The 17,398-nt window shown below is 40.6% G+C and overlaps 1 protein-coding gene across 1 annotated transcript in view; it reads right to left on the reverse strand.

Moving 5' to 3' along the window:
- Positions 1–248: 248 nt before the first annotated feature.
- Positions 249–17,398, reverse strand: part of LOC139316450 (ankyrin repeat and SOCS box protein 9-like) — a 34,458-nt gene continuing 17,308 nt past the window's right edge. Inside the window, exons 3-7 of the mRNA XM_070943178.1 lie at positions 8,931–9,038; positions 8,168–8,318; positions 4,998–5,132; positions 2,051–2,242; positions 249–466 (exon numbers count right to left, since the gene is read on the reverse strand). Coding sequence (XP_070799279.1) covers positions 342–466; positions 2,051–2,242; positions 4,998–5,132; positions 8,168–8,318; positions 8,931–9,038 — 711 coding nt within the window. The 3' untranslated portion in view covers positions 249–341. The remainder of the gene's footprint in view (positions 467–2,050; positions 2,243–4,997; positions 5,133–8,167; positions 8,319–8,930; positions 9,039–17,398) is intronic.

Raw genomic sequence — 17,398 nt, forward strand, 5'->3', positions numbered from 1 at the left:
TTGATTAGTTGTGGGACCATATCACAGAAAATTGTTAATAATAACAGAACACAATATTGTATATGCTTGGCATCTTCTATTTACGAGAGAAGCATTTATAACACACCTCAGATAATCAGCTATATGGAATTGAAATTCTGCTACAAGATCTTTACTTCTTTTTAATTTAGTTCTTAAATTTAGTTAATGTCCAAATAGGAACTAACAATTAAAATATGCAGGGGTAAACAAACTAGCCCTATTGAAAATCCTGATCAAATATTTGGAATGTAAATTGTACAAACAATTTTGCTAGGAAGTAAAACTTGCACAGTATGTATCAGCAAGGAATATAACACTTTTTATACATATAAAAGAAACTTCTTTAGCTCATCTGGTAACATAAGTTCACTAATTCTCTTTTTCTTTTTGACTCCCAAGTAACTCCGGAGGCACAGGCGACATAACTGCATCAAGGAGAATGGCCCTAAAGAAAAAATGCCAAAAAAAACAAAACACACAAGAATAATCTTAAAATCTGTTTTCTAAAGAATTCAAACTAGTTTTAGTTCCTTGCAATCCAGAATAACAATAATTAAAGAAAACATTTACTTCTCAACTGGCTATAAGAAGCGGAACATTCCAAACTATAACATACTTAATTATTGTTAGTTTGTTTATCCTAATCTAGGATAACTGTTGAAGATTAAAGTTAATCAGTCACAAAAAGCAGTTTAAAATAGATAACTAATCAAGCTTTTAAATCTGTGTCAATGGTGAGATTCATGTAACCTTTAAAGCAGTCACAGCAATATAGTACCATACAGATTGCAGAAGATATTGTGGGAAGTGTACCCTAGGGGGACAGTGCCAAGAACCTCATAGCACCAGAAACCTCAGAAAACAGTGCCAAGAGACTCAAGCCAGCCCTTCCCTCTTTAAGAAAACCAAGAAGCACCAGCTGAAAGAAAAACATAAGAGCAGCCCTGCTAACAGAGCTAAATAGAGGCATTAAGATAAAGGGAATCAGATTAAAAATAACTCACCTGGAACTCCCCTTTTCATCTTTCCTGGCAGAATTAACCCCCAGGATAGGAAAGATAAAGCCCCAGGAACAGGATTAACCCATTAAGGAAGGAAGATGGGATCCAGGGCAATCACTTTAACTTTAACTAGAGGCACACAAATAAACCATCAAGCTGCAGGAGCTTCAAAGGGGAATTAAAAATAAAGGGCTCAGAGTCACACTTCCAAGTCTGCTTGCAAGCCAGGAATGCTTGAGCTGTGTTCACTACTTTTCTTGCCTTCGTGAATTAAAGGATCCCTTTTCTGGCAGCTGCTTCCACATCTATTTCTTCTCAGCATCAGTGACTGCTTCCCAGCTGGGAACAAACCAGGGAAATTTCTTCCAACAGTACCATATAATAATTTTTGTTTTAATTTGGAATTAAACAATCCTGTCACAGTACCAGTCAAAACAATTTACTATAGCAGAACAAATTTTTTACAAATCTTGGGTCACTTTGTGTCTTGGTTTTGTACACAGTATAATAATGTGTACAATCATGCATGGGTACACATTTACTGAGAATAAAGGTATTCTAGCTAGAAATATATTATGAACCAGTTTCCTGCTGAAGATATATCCAGCAAAATGTGTAACACATACACATTCTAGCTACAAAGTTTTCCTTCTTTTTTGCATTTTCCTGTTGAACTCGATATGTTTATAAAAATCTACAATGTGAACTATGATTGTAACAATATCAAAACTGAAACTTCAGCTTTGGAAAAAATCCATTCTTCCTTTTGTCTGAAATCTATGTCTCACAAGAAGTAATTGGATCTATCTGCACGTGCATTCCCTTTGACTATTATAAGGTTGCACCCACATTATGGCATTAGTGGTCGCAAGTTAGAGGAAATATTAGCAATATTGTATGTGATAAGAGCACATTCTGGCATATTGATAAGAGTTAACAATATGATACAGATATGTCCATTCAAAGCATGCCTCAGGTTCTTTACATAATGTACTCTGTGTGTGAAAGAAACAAAGGTTAATGGGCACCTTCTCTCTGCAGAAATATCTGCATTAGTGCACTGTTGGCTGGAACCAGCTCTATTGGCTTTTTGCCTTCTGCATTAACAGCCCTAGTATTTGCTCCAAAGTCAATGAGCAAATGGACCATGTCGACATTGGAGGTTTGAGCAGCTATATGGAGAGGAGAATCCAGGCCTTTTCCGCTATTTGCACTTGCACCTAAAACAAATGAGATAGAACTATTAAACAAACAGTAACTTAATTTCTTTCTTTTGCTATGTCAGATCCATCTGAATAATTTCCAGTTTATAGATTGCCAAAGAGCATAAAGCCTCCTAAATAATCATTTCTTAATTTGAAATAGCTTTAAACTGTTTAAATGCTGAGGTTTACTGCCAAAGTAATGTATCAATTGTACTGATCTGAAATAGGACATTAAGAATGCTCAGTATTCTTAATGCAAAACAGCAAAGTGAGGTTTTTTTGCAGGAAACTGTGACAGTTTATTCATTTTTAAATAATTCCAAATTGGTTTACAATGCATGTGTTCCCTCAGGCTGAGGTTTTCAGGAAAAGTTGCAATGAAAAATTAACTAACCAAATTCTTCAATCCTGACACAATTGCTGAAGAAAAGGCCCTGAGAAGATATGGTTTATACCTGTGATGGTGAAACTATGGCATGCGTGCCACCTGTGGCATGTGGAGCCATATCTGTGGGCACGCGAGCATTGCCCTAGCTCAGCTCCAGGTCACATGCACGTGCCGGCCAGCTAATTTCGGGCCTTCTGTGCCCGCCATGGGAAACAGGCCATTTCCAGCCTCTGGAAGGCCTCCGGAGACTGGGAAAGGCCATTTTTGCCCTCCCCAGGCTCCTAGAAAGCCTCTGGAGCCTGGGGAGGGCAAAAAGGGGGTCTACCTGGCCCACCAAAAGCGGAGGGACCGTGGGGTGTTGTGCGCACATGCACAGGGAGTGGGGCACATAGAATTATGGGTGTGGACATGCACATGCATGACCCCCCCGCACTCCCCCCGCTTTTGGCACTCAATGGCAAAAAGGTTAGCCATCACTGGTTTATACCATGGGTGTCAAACTTGCGTCACGTTGCCATCACATGACGTTTTCCCTTTGCAGAGCTGGGGTGGACATGGCCTGCATGTGACGCATCCAGCTCACAGCCTGTCAGTTTGACACCCCTAATTTATATAATCTACTGAGTAGGCGGCATATAGTTTTTTGTAAATAAATCTACAGAGGAAAATTCATTACTGTGCAGGAATATGTTTGTTTGTTTATGTTTTGTTTTATTAAATTTATATACCGCCCTACTCCCGAAGGACTCAGGGCAGTGAACAGGCACAGAATAAAATACATAAATACAAAAGTTAGAAACACAATTAAAACCAAATTAAATAATTTAGCCCAAGACAATTAAAAATCCCAATAATTTAAAACAAATTAAAATTTCAATTTAAAAATTTTTAAAAAGGGGAGAAAATTAGGCCAGGCTGCCTTGCTGGAATAGGAGGGTCTTAAGAGCATGGCGGAAAGTGCGCAGATCCGGGATCCTCCGTATCTCCGGGGGGAGCTCGTTCCAGATAGTGGGTGCCCCCACAGAGAAGGCCCTCCCCCTGGGGGCCGCCAGTCAAAACTGCTTGGCTGACGGCACCTGGAGGAGCCCCTCTCTATGGGAGCGTACCGGCTGGTGGGAGGCTGTTTGTGGTAGTAGGCGGTCCCGTAAATAACCAGGTCCTAAGCCATGGAGTGCTCTAAAGGTGGTAACCAAAACCTTGAAGTGCACCCGGAAGACCACCGGGAGCCAGTGCAGCTCGCCCAGGAGAGGTGTCACACGGGAGCACCATGTTGCTCCCATAAATACCCGTGCGGCCGTACTCTGCGCCAGTTGGAGCCTCCGGGTGCTCCTCAAGGGGAGCCCCATGTAGAGAGCGTTACAATAGTCCAGGCGGGAGGTGACGAGGGCATGAGTGACTGTGTGTAGGGAGTCCCGATCCAGAAAGGGATGCAACTGGCGAATCAGGTGAACCTGATGAAAAATCCTCCCGTTCACAGCCGTCAAGTGCTCTTCTAAAGACAGCCGTGAATCCAGGAGGATGCCCAAGTTGCGAGCCCTCTCCGTGGGGGCCAGCGATTCACCCCCAATAGTCAGCAATGGCGTCAACTGACTATATCGGGACGTCGGAAACCACAGCCACTCGGTCTTGGATGGGTTGAGCCTGAGCCTGTTCCTCCCCATCCAGATCTGCACGGCCTCCAGACATATATCTTGTCAGGGTTCCCAGCCAAACTGACGAAATCAAAAGAACTAGAAGCCACTGTGTTTTGGCAATTATATTTGGTTAAGCTTCTTGATAACCTTATAGGAATCTGCTACTTCACCATGAGTTCATTGTGGATTTGTTCACTGTAGTTTTAAATCAATATGAGGAACAAAACAAGATATGTTAGTCACTAATAGAAATGTCTTTTAAAAGAAGGTTATACACATTAATGAAAGGATGAAGACAGCTAATAAATATTAGGAACATGACTATTACTTCTAATACCAAAGAGCAGTATTCTGAAAAACATGAGTAAGAGAGATGCATTCCCTCTTGCTGTATTCTTCCTGCTCCTGAGCTTCCCCTAAGTACCTGTGGTTAGCCATTATGGAAGAAGGTTGAATTAACTGAGGCTTTAGTTTTATCCAATATGGCTCATCTTCTTCTCTTCAAGCATGACTTATATTACTAAATTAAGAGGGAAGGTGCCTGGGTGGACCAATTGAAGAGAGACACAGGAATGTTGTAGTGGTGTACTGCCCTAGTCACCATACCCTTCCCTCTCTATCAAAATACAATCTACAAATACTACTGACCTCCCAGAGCTATTCCCATTAATGCCTCTGTCCTCTACCCATAGACATTTTCAGGCATGAAAAATGATTTGTTGATATTATATATCTTTTAGTGAATTACCTGACTCAAGTAATTTTTTGGCACATTTCAACTGTTGATTCTCACAAGCGACATACAGTGGAGTTCCAAGATGCTTTATGTTATGGTCAATACTGACTCCATTGGACAGAAGAGTTTCCACACATTTGGTATGACCTTCAAAGGATCAAAAGGAATTAAAAATTAAATTTGAGCCCCAAAACTAGACCCCAGCTGTTTTCATGTGAAAGGTGAACAAAGACTCACTGGTTTTTACAAATGACTGAAACTTCAAAAGTTTTCCAATTTCTTTCTCTGACCAACCTTCTTCCATTATAGTTATGGGTTCATATTCAGGTCCTTCACAGTCCATGCCATCTGGCTATGCAGAAGTGGCTGAACCAGTGAAGAGTGCCCCTAAACGGTAGTTAATGTGTAGTTCTCCCACTGGCCAAAAATGGTGACCACCATCACACCACCACCACAGGACAAAACTCCAACAGCATCAGAGTAGCAATGCAGGCTTTGTTGAGCAGCAATCTCATTTTAGCAGGGACAGTTTTGCCCTCCAATTGAATCCTATCAGTGTGAAGGCATGAGGGTTTTCCAGTTGAGAACCAAGAGAGAACTAAGTCTATGGTTTGCAGGGCCTCAGGATAGAGTATCAGAAGCATGAGCTTCTTCCTTTTACATTTCCTATTACAAGGCTTGAACCATCAATCATTAGGAGTAGGAAGACGGAATTACTATCCTGATTTCCAGATTGAGCAATAAGACACATCTTGCTTTGACTGGATGAAGAAAAGGCATCTCAGAAATCTACTTCTGATGGTCAGATTCCCTTTATGCATTTCTCAGAACCTATTCCTCTCCTGTCCCTTAATCCCTTTAATTTCCAAGGTGAACAAAATATTATAAATAAATGCAAAATACCTACATTATATAAAAAGACAGTTTGAGCCTTCAATCTGCCCCACCTGAACTTTAAGGAAAGCAATTGGGGATTGTTTTTTTCCAACAACAGGTGACATCAAAAAGGAAATGAAATGCTGGCCAGGAGACCCCCAAGGGGAGACCCCCCCTTCAATGTCTTGAAAGTATCAGTGGGAGGATAAGACAACAACAAAGACCAGCTTCATTGGTGAAGAATTGTAAGGTCGACTGTGAGGGCAGTTTTTATATCAACATACTTTGCTCTGGACTCAGAACATATTACTGTGGCTACAAAGACAAGCTTTATATTCAAGCCCATTTAGACAGCTAGGCTGTGGAGCCAGAAATCCTTGTCAACATACCAAAAGCAATTTCATGTCTTGTTTGGCCATACAGGTAGTCCTCGACTTGATAAATGACTCACATTTATGATGGCTGCAGTGCAGGGGTGAAATGTAAAATTTGTTACTATCGGTTCTGTGGGCGTGGCTTTGTGGGGGGAGGTAATGTGACTGGGTGGGCGTGGCCAACTTTTTTTTAAAAAACTTTTCAAAGCATTTTTTCTACAACCTCTTCGGCCGACGAGGTTGCAAAAAAAAATGCTTTGAAAAGCCTCTGACGATCCCAGCTGAGCTGCATGATCATCAGAGGTTTTTTTTTTTTTACTTTTAAAAGCATTTTTTCAGCGGAAGAGGTTGTAGAAAAAATGTTTTGAAAAGTTTTAAAAAAAAAGCCTCTGATGATCGTGCGGCTCAGCTGGGCATGGTGGGGGTGGGGGCGCAGGAATTTTTGCTACCGGTTCTCCGAAACACTCGCCACCATCGCTACCGGATCGGGCAATCCGGTCCGAACCGGGAGCATTTCACTCCTGTTGCCATGTCCTGGGGTCATGTGATTCCCTTTTACAACCTTCTGACAATGGGGAAATGAGATTTACTTAACAACTGTAAGAGCCTTGGTAGTACAGGGGTTTAAGGCACCCTGTTATTAAGCTGGTTATTAAGACCAGCTGCCTGCAATTACTGCAGGGTTCGAATCTCGCCAAGGCTCAAGGTTGACTCAGCCTTCCATCCTTTCTAAGGTAGGTGAAATGAGGACCCAGTTTGTGGGGGCAATAAGCTGACTTTGTATGAATATACAAAAGGATGAAGGCTATTGCTGAGCACATTGTAAGCTGCCCTGAGTCTTCAGAGAAGGGCGGCATATAAATCAAATTAAAAAAAAAAAAAAAACTGTGTTACTAATTTAAGAACTGAAGTGATTCACTTAACAAATTTGGCAAGAAAAGATATAAAATGAGGCAAAACTCAACAAATTTCTCACTTAGAAACATAAATTTTGGGCTCAATTGTGGTCGTAAGTTGAGGTCTATCTGTATAGCAATAATAACATTTAAATATAGTCTTCCCAAAGAGCAATTGTAACCAATATTAATGTTCATATTTGGGGGGGTGGGGAAGAGCAGCAGGAGTTTTCCACACAAATATTTATGCTAGTTGAAAGAGATCCAGGCCCCATCTGGAGTCAACAGTGCAAAGTCAACAGGGTTAGGAAACAGAGAATATTTATTTCCAGCTCAACAGCAAGTTTTAGAATTCAATAAAGAACAGAGATCCTATAGAGCAATTTCAAATCCTCTTCTGTAGCTCAGATAAACAGGCAGGTTAAATAATTTTGTCTCCTTTTCCCCTTTTCTTCAACACTGGATGAGCCAGCCTGCAAAAGGCCAGACTACTGCTGAGTTTGTTTTTCCCTTTGTTTTGTGTAGAGTGAAAATATAGAAATTTTGTTTGCTAAGGGATTTGCAGCAGCTAAAGACAGAGCACTAATTTTAGCTTTATATTTTTCAACATTTCAAAGCTGTGATAGGTGGAGATATTAAGATGGAAGTGATGTCAAAATGATCTGACCAAAGAGGAAATTCTAATGCTATGACTGAAGGATGAGGAAGTGATGGGCTTTCCAGATGAACTGCAATGTTCCATGTTCTTCAGCATTGCTCTTGAGGTTGAGGCTGCTGGGAATAGCTACTCTGTTCCATTTGAGGGACCACAGATTCTCCAGCCCTGATATTATTATTTGTAACACACCTAGATATTTGTTTTATAGTCCAAACAACAGATAGCTAACATTTCATTATACAATATTCATATAACAAACAGACAAAATTTGTGGATTTGTATAGAATTTGTGTGGAATGAAACAACAAATATATCATTTCACAAAGTTGTACCCCTATTGTTACCCTGGTATATAGGTACATACGCTGACAAATTTACCTCTTTTAGCAGCTTCATGGATGGGGGATGCCAGGTCACAAACTGGATGAGGGCTGGCTCTGTGTTGCAGTAACAGGTTCAAGCAGTCAACGCTACCACTGACACAAGCATTGAACAGGGGTGTGTTCCAGTCAATAGTAGTGGCATTTACCTAAAGGGAAAAACCTGGTACTGTAATGTTTTATTTGTAAAACATGTTGAAAAATTTTATAAAATGCTATAGAAAAAGTGTTTTGCAATGACATTTTATTATCATAGTAGCTCCATAAATATATTTTAATACAAAAAAAGGAATATATGCCACTATTTGGATTGAAGACAAGATAGGATCTGGGCTCTTTTAAACATTGTCAGCCCAGAATAGGTGGGTTTGTTTGTGTGGATATAAATGAGAGTTTCTGAGCATTGGCAGAAAGTACATTTCTCACCTTGTTCCAACATAGCTAAAATGAGAGGACATTTCTGTCAAGAACATTTTAATCCCCTTGTTCACCTTTCTTCACAAAAGGAAGATACTGTTAATTAGTAGCAACAGATAGCAAAAACACTTCTAGCACATTAATGCTGATTTGGGTTTATTAGGAATAATAATATTAGGAATCAGATTATTTTTCCCCAATATTAGTTGGGTTACTTTGTTGAAAAATTGTACAAGAAAATCAATGGCAGTTTACATTCAGTAGCGAAGCTACCAAGTCAGTCTCTAGCAAATTATTTCTCTTTCTTGCATGCACTATATAACTCTAGATTTTTGAGTACTTACATTGGCCCCATGTTTTAATAAGACACTGACACATGCAGCATGTCCTCCTAAGCAAGCTTCATGGAGAGGCGATACACAATCTGTTGTTCTAAAATTCACATTGGCTCCCTGGTACAGTAACAAAAATCATAGTTAGAGAGGGATCCCAGGTGTTCTTTGCAAATCTAAACTAATTCATATTGCTGAAGATTGGATCTACTTTTTCCACTAATAAATTAACCTATTATTTGGGTTTTAAGTAACATCTGGCCACTATAATTAGGCAACTATAATATCTTTGAACTTAAAGCTTATTCTGTAACTTAAAATGTGTTAATTTTCCTAAGCAACATTATCTCTACTGAATGCAGACTTTCCCCCAATACTGTTACGGTAATATCTTAAATATTATGGCAGAAATATATGGGAAACTATCTGCTTTGCAAATGTCAGTCTCAATGAAAATCCTAATGGAAGGATGCTTTTGGACTCAGATCATAGTCCCAAATTTTCTACTACTGAAATGATCAATGTGACTTCAACATTGGTTCAAAAGGAAATGTAAAAGTAAAGAAGGTACTTTTTATCATTTATAGTGGATATGTGTTAAAGCAAAGAAATTTTGGAGTAAGATTCATATTTTAATACAGAAAATTCTTAAAACGAAAATAAAGATTAAACCAGAAACTTCTTTTGGGTATAATGGAAAAAGATTTGGAGAAAAAATACAGAACTTTGATCTTATATAAATTGACAGCAGCAAGACTACTGTATGCACAAAAATGGAAGGACATTTTGATTCCCACCATGGATGAATGGCTACAGAAGCTGATGGAGTTGGCAGAAATGGCTAAATTGACTGTTTTGATTAAAGAAAAGACTATTGCCACATGGAGACCGCTTCTGAATTTTGTGCTTGAGGTAGAAAAAAATGAAGCTTTGATTTTGGGTTTTACCGATTAGACTGATGTGCATTTATAGAAATGGCTAGTTTACATTACTATGGGAAAGCAAAAAGTTGTGGTTTGATGTTAATATTTTATTTTACTGCAACAAAGGGAGTCGGAAGTCAACACTTTGTTTTTCTTTTTCCTAGCCCTTCCTCACTTCTTCTTCTTTTTTTTTTTATTGAAAAAGTTTTACAAATACAGATTTTTCTCCCTTCCCCCCTCCTCCTCCCTAACCCTCCCTCACCCTCCCCACCCCCCATGGCTTCTCCAAAAATTAACTCCAGATTGATATCAAATTATATAATATTTTACCATCCTTTTACACCACCCCCCACATGCTAACCATTTCTTTCTAACATTATTATTATTGATATCTCAATATTATACCAACTGGAACATCCCACCTAAATGGGATGTTTTGTTTTTTTAGCTCAGTCACCAAAAATCCGAATTCCTTTCTATCTTTTAACATCTTGGACGGCAGCTCTTTATATATCCAAATCTTCCTTCCATACATTTCTAGAGTGGAGTTAAAAGACTTTTGCACAATATCATTTCTTATTCCTTTATCTGTAAAGTAAATCACCACATCTCTAGGCAACTGCCTTGGCTTCGCAACCCAAGAATTTACTCTGTAGACCTTATCAATCCTGCAGGATACCTCTTCAGGACTAACCTTTAAAATCACAGCCAGAACTTCAGCAGACATCTTTCTCAGGTCATCTCTATTATTTTCCTGTAATCCCCTCATTCTGACCGCAAATTCCACGGACCTGTATTGCATCACTGTAACTTCTATTTCAATCCTTTGTTTTATATTATCTACATTGTAAATCTTGTGGTCAGCTTTCTGTATTTTAGGCTTTACTTCTGAGCTATTTTCTTGAATATTTATTAAATCATTTTCAATTCTTTGTATTTTATTGTCCAAATTATAAATCTTATCATCAACTTCCTTCATTTTGGACTCTAATAAATTATTATCTTTATCCATCTTTATAACTATTTCTGAAAAAGTTTTGACAACTGTTACAATCTTTTGTTTCAAATTATCATACTTTAGTTGTACCAACTCTTTAATTTCCTGCCTGAATTTTTCAAGATTCTGGTTCACAATCTCATCATATCTTGCCATCTCCTCCAAAACAAATTTCTTTAAATCTTTCGAGCCATTCTGAGTCTGCAGGCTCAAAACTTGCTCATATGATTTGTAAATGGGGGAAACCCCCCCCCCACGGCTTGATTGTCTGGCTTTGTCTGTTTCAACGCCATCCTGCCCAACAAACAAACTCTTTTTTTTTTCTTAAAAAGAAAAAAGGACTTTTCTCCAAGCAATATCAGTATCAAGTCTCCAGGAAGAAAGAAACTTAAAATAGAGATTTTTCTCTTCAGTTCTAGCCAGCACTAGATACTTTGTAGCGTATTAAGCTATTCAAACGGAAGGACTTTTGCTTTCAGCTTTCTTCTTCTCAAGCCTCAACCAGTCGCCATTTTAAAAACTTTTTTCCTTCACTTTTAAAATCGCTCAAAAGATTTGATAGAAATACTTGCAATTTGGGGTCCCAAGTCAAGATTTCATCCTATTTGTTCGGACAATCTGTTAGATTTAGTTGATTGGATTGGTCCCTTCGCCTGGCTCTGCAGGAAGCAGAGTTCCCCCGACGCCCGGAGCAGCGGCGAGCTGTATAGGGAGCCACATTCTGCTTCCTCCCCAAGAGTTAAAAAAAAACTCTGGGGAGTTCGCAGAGGACTCTACCTGTCCTCGCCGGCTCTATCTCACGTCTCCTTAAGGAGACGGAGTTTTTCGAGCTGTCTCTCAGCTGTAGAGACGGCTCTTTACAGGCGACGAGGCTGGCGGTCCCGAAAGACCGTCCGGCGGCGGCGGAAACCAAAACGCCCTTCCTCACTTCTATTTCCTCCCTTTCCCCTTAGTGTCTTCCTATTTTCTTTTGCATCTTGTATCTTATTTTTTTTTCTGACAAAAAAAAAAGAATATTGGATCAAAAGGTCTTTGGCATGATCCATCTCTTAATAGAGGATAGATAGATGACAGCTTTTCTTTTGTGTGTGTGTGTGTGTGTGTGTGTGTGTGTGTATCCTGTTTCCCCAAAAATATTTAAATGCAGAGCTGGAAATCAGGTAAGATGGCAAGAGGAGCCCCATCTTGCTCCATGCACCCCAAAATTATAAGCCCTCCCCGAAAATAAGGCCAAGCACTTATTTTGTGGTTCAAAAACATGTAAGATAGGGTCTTATTTTCGGGGAAACACGGGTATGTGTGTATATATATATATATATCCCATTTTAAGACACAAAAAGAGAAAATACTCTTGTTAATCAGAATCCTCCCAGAGACATGACAGTGTAAGAGTCCAGCTGGAATATTCCTTACCCTTTACCTTACCGTTTAATAGAGCAAATTGGTAAATATTAATGAGGCCTTGCTCAAAATGTCTGTTGTTGGCATTTCAGCAAAATTATAAGCTCAAAATATATATGCAGTGGCATTTTAACTACAGAAATTTGGTTATTATGTGGACCAAACATTTAGGAAACAAATAGACCAACCAGGCACCTTTTATAGATTTACTTTCTAATCTGCATGAAATCTACTTACCTTCCCTATTGGTTTGGAAATGCACGCTCGGCGCATGCATGCTCCATGTGTGTGTGCTCCGTGCGTGCGCACATCGCACACGGTTTTGGACACTCTGCGCATGAGGGTAAAAAACAAGTTACTTCCTGTTTAAAACCAGGAAGTAACTATGGCTGGGCAGGTGGGCGGAGCCTTGCGCTGCCACCGCTACCAGTTCAGCTGAACTGGTCCGAACCAGTAACATTTCACCCCTGCTTCTAATAGCAAAAATGTCCTTGAGTTGATCTTGATTCCAGGAATTACACAACACCTCTATGCAACAGTAAAGAACTGTTTACTGCTGACCTCTTCTGGGATTTTGGGGGGGGGTCTTCTCAATCTAGATTTCTGCCCACCCAGCCCAACCTAACAGGCCTGACCAGAGGTTCAAGCCCAGACAAGTGCTGTCACTTGCTCCAGATAGTTTTGTCCTTCAGTTCATCTCACCACTAATCATGAATGTTAGTCAGACAGTAATCCAAATACTACATACACAGACATAATGGTAGGGGTAGAGTGAAAGGTTTGTTTCCATGTTTAATGTTAGAGATGAAATGCTTATATGTTATGTCTAAATATTTTATTTTATTTTATTATATTTTATTATATTTGTATACCGCCCTACTCCCAGAGGACTCAGGGTGGTGAACAGCCAAGATAAAAATACAAAAAAACATACAAAAGTTAAAAGCTATTAAAAATAGATTAAATAATTTGGTCTCAAGAAACAAATTTCAAACATCCAATTTATATAAAACATTTAAAACCCAATTTAAAAGGGAGAGTTAGGCCAGACCAGCCTGTTGGAATAAAAATGTTCTTAGGACACGGCGGAAGGTGCTTAAGTCTTGGATCCTCCGTATCTCTGGGGGGAGCTCGTTCCAGATGGCAGATGCCCCCACAGAGAAGGCTCTCCCCCTGGGGGCCGCCAGTCGACATTGTTTGGCCGACGGCACCCTGAGGAGCCCCTCTCTGTGGGAGCGAACTGGTTGGTGAGAGGCTACTGGTGGCAGAAGGCGGTCTCTTAAGTACCCTGGTCCTGAGCCATGGAGCGCTCTAAAGGTGGTAACCAAAACCTTGAAGCGCACCTGGAAGATCACTGGGAGCCAGTGCAGCTCGCGCAGGAGGTGAGTCACATGGGAGCGCCACATTGCTCCCATCACCACCCATGCGGCTGCATTCTGGACCAGTTGGAGCAGTGGTTCTCAACCTGGGGGTCACGACCCCTTTGGGGGTCGAACGGCCATTTCACAGGGGTCGCCAAAGCCCTCTCTCACCCCCCACATGTCTTCACTCACCCTCACTCTCTGCTCTGTTGGATCGCCGGCCGTTAGCTTACCCTGCCCACTCCCAATCTATTGCTGCCTCCTGAGTCCCAGCTGATGGCTAGAGGAAAAAAAACTGTTTAAATTCTTGCCGCAGGGCTTCAAAGGGCTGCCCTATAGCCAGTGGTGGGATTCTGCCGGCTCCGCCCACCCCTTGCCCCGCCCCTCCGCACCACTATTTATTGCCAATAAATAGTGGTGGGCAAGGGGCGGGCGAGCCAGCAATTTAACAAACGTTTCAGTTGTTGTAATTTTATTGGCCCGCGGAGCTTCAGCATAGGCTAATTAGCCCTTGATTAGATCGGCTCCCGACTCTCAGCTGATTTGCTCTCAGCTGTTTTGCTCAGGGCTCTGCTGCTTGCTGGAGCAGATTTTTTTTCCCCTAGCTATGCTGAAAAAACGAAACTGAAAGTAAAGCAGGCTGTTGGCTTTGCTGTTGGTGCAAGGTTGGAAAATTAGGCAGGCAGATTTCTTTTCTTTTTCCTCACTAAAAAAGGTAGGTGCAAACAATGGGAAATTTAGGGAAAAAGAGGAGAGTTCAAGATTTTAAAACACAAAAGAAAAAAAGCTCTATTTAACTAGGGAATTGTAATAATTGAGATAGTATTAATTGTATATTGTGTTGAAAGCAGAAATGGTTAAGTTGTGGTTTGGAGGAATATATGGGGGAAATTATTTGGTTTATTATTATTGGTAAATATAATTAATTGATTTGTAAGAAATTGGATTGCATGGAAATAATTGGAATATTCATGTTCATATTGATTAATATACAAAAAAGGTAGTTTATAACTAATTGATTTATATTAAAATGTTGAATTTATATTAAACAACTGTAATATTACATAATTAACCAATGTGAGGATGGATATAAAAATAGATGACAATGGGAAGGGGTATAATATAGAATAGAAGGGAAAAATTGAATTTGATTAAGATTAGAGATGAGGATGAAGGGTAATATTGGTTTTTTACAAAAATAGATGAGGAATAAATATGGCAAAAAGGAAATATAGAAATTGTAAATTTAATTGAAATGACTAAACTCTGTTTAAATTTGTGAACCAGCCAAATACTCTGTTCAAAGAAAATACATTGTATGTTTGTATGTGTGTTTCTAATTATTGTTATTTATTCATATTTGTTCTCTTTTATTCTTTAAAGTTTAACAATTCATTCTTTATCTTAATATCTTTATATTTGTTTGGGGTTGGCTTTCTTCCCTTTCATCTTTTTTATACAGCAATCTTTCTCATCAAACCTACCACCTCTCTCTTTTCTTTCCTTCTTACTTTCTCTTCCTCCCCCTCTTCTCCTCCCTACTTCCTCTTCCTTTCTCCTTCTCCTCCTCTCTTCCTCCCTCTCTTACCCTCACTCCTACTCAAATTTCCCTTCCCTTCCTTCATCCCTCTCTATTGCTGTATCCTTTTATGCATATGGACTACTCAGAGGGCTGAAAAAGTTATTTTTGACTGGTCCTCGCACTTTTGACCAGTCCTCGAACTTATGACTGCCCTCACATTTTACGTTTTTGCCCTATCTTGTCACCATGGTGAAGAGAAGCAGTTGTGAAATGAGTGACACGGTTGTTAAGAATGCTACAATGGGCATAAATGATGACCAGTCATAAGTGCGAAGACTGGTCAAAAGTGTGAGGACCTGTCAGAAATCACTTTTTTCAGCCCTCTGGGTAGTCCTTTTGTGCACATAGACTACTCAGAGGGCTGAAAAAGTTATTTTTGACTGATCCTCGCACTTTTGACCAGATCTCGAATTTACGACTATCCTCACATTTTACGTTTTTTGCCCTATCGTACCACCATGGTGAAAAGAAGCAGTTGTGAAATGAGTGACATGGTTTTTAAGAATGCTGCACAGGCATAAATGTGAGGATGGTCATAAGTGCGAAGACTGGCCAAAAGTGAGAGGACCTGTCAGAAATGACTTTTTTCAGCCCTCTGAGTAGTCCCTATACACATAGCCATGGCCAGTCGGTCACATGACCAGCTAGCCATGCCCACCCAGTCACATGACCTCCAAGCCACGCCCATAAAATAAGCCACGCCCACAGAACTGGTAGTAAAAAAATTTAGAACCCACCCCTGGTTGGGGGTCACAACATGAGGAACTGTATTAAAGGGTTACGGCATTAGGAAGGTTGAGAACCACTGAGTTGGAGCCTCCGGGTGCTCCTCAAGGGGAGCCCCATGTAGAGAGCATTGCAGTAGTCCAGGCGTGAGGTGAGAAGGGCGTGAGTGACCATGCGTAACGAGTCCCGATCCAGAAAGGGACGCAACTGGCGAATCAGGCGAACCTGATAAAAAGTCCTCCCGGCCACAGCCATCATATGCTCTTCTAAAGTCAGCCGTGAGTCCAGGAGGACGCCCAAGTTGCGAACCCCATCCGTGAGGGCCAACGACTCGCCCCCAATAGTCAGTAATGGCGCCAACTGACTATATCGGGACGTTGGAAACCACAGCCACTCGGTCTTGGATGGGTTGAGCCTGAGTCTGTTCCTCCCCATCCAGATCCGTACAGCCTCCAGGCACCGGGACATCACTTCAAGGGCATCATTGGGGTGGTCTGGGGTGGAGATGTACAGCTGGGTGTCATCAGCGTATTGATGGTACTTCACCCCAAAACCACGGATGATCTCACCCAGTGGCTTCACATAAATGTTGAACAGAAGGGGCGAGAGGACCGATCCTTGCGGCACCCCACATACAAGGGGTCGGGGTCGACCTCTGCCCCCCGTCAACACAGACTGCGACCGGTCGGAGAGAAAGGAGGAGAACCACCATAAAACAGTGCCCCCACCCCCACCCCTTCCAACCGGTGCAGCATGATACCATGGTCGATGGTATCAAAAGCCGCTGAGGGGTCTAATAGGACCAGGACAGAGGAGCAACCCCTGTCCCGAGCCCTCCAGAGATCATCAACCAATGCGACCAATGCCGTCTCCGTGCTGTACCCGGGCCTAAAGCCTGACTGGAAAGGATATAGCTAAAACCGACTGGAACGGATATAGCTATAACGGAAATAAAGCTAAAACCTTGCTTCTGTCAACAGCATACAGAGATTCCATCTTTTTCAAACTGTTCATTAGTATATTTTCAGACTACAACCTGACTTTTAAAATATTGCTCTTCTGCAGTTATCTGGAAACGGAGTTGAACTTTATAAATGTTCTCTGCTTAAAAATACATTTAATTTAACAATAGTTCTAGCTAACATTAATTGAAAACTTTCACTTTTGATATCAGCCTGTTTTACTTTTCCTGTACATCTGAGCTGGGAGAGTAGTGATGAATAGCTCTGATATGCCCTTCCAGGGTTTTCTAAAATTGACATGTGTCAAGATCCACATCCCACCACAACTACCACCACTACATGGAGAAGAAAGGATTGACTAGTTTCTTCTCATCATTTTATTTTGTTTTTTCAAAAGCATGAAAGTATGGGTTCAAAAAAGGCAAAAAGAGAAATTAAGTTACTCAAGCTCTCTGAAGCCTTCAAAATAAAACAATATATACTTATAAAGATAGTTTTATTTAAATTGATTGATTTACTTGCAAAGTT

The sequence above is a fragment of the Pituophis catenifer genome, unplaced genomic scaffold, assembly GCF_029215685.1.
Source record: "Pituophis catenifer annectens isolate HBS135680 unplaced genomic scaffold, rPitCat1.0.hap2 SCAF_4, whole genome shotgun sequence".
Classification (NCBI taxonomy): domain Eukaryota; kingdom Metazoa; phylum Chordata; class Lepidosauria; order Squamata; family Colubridae; genus Pituophis; species Pituophis catenifer.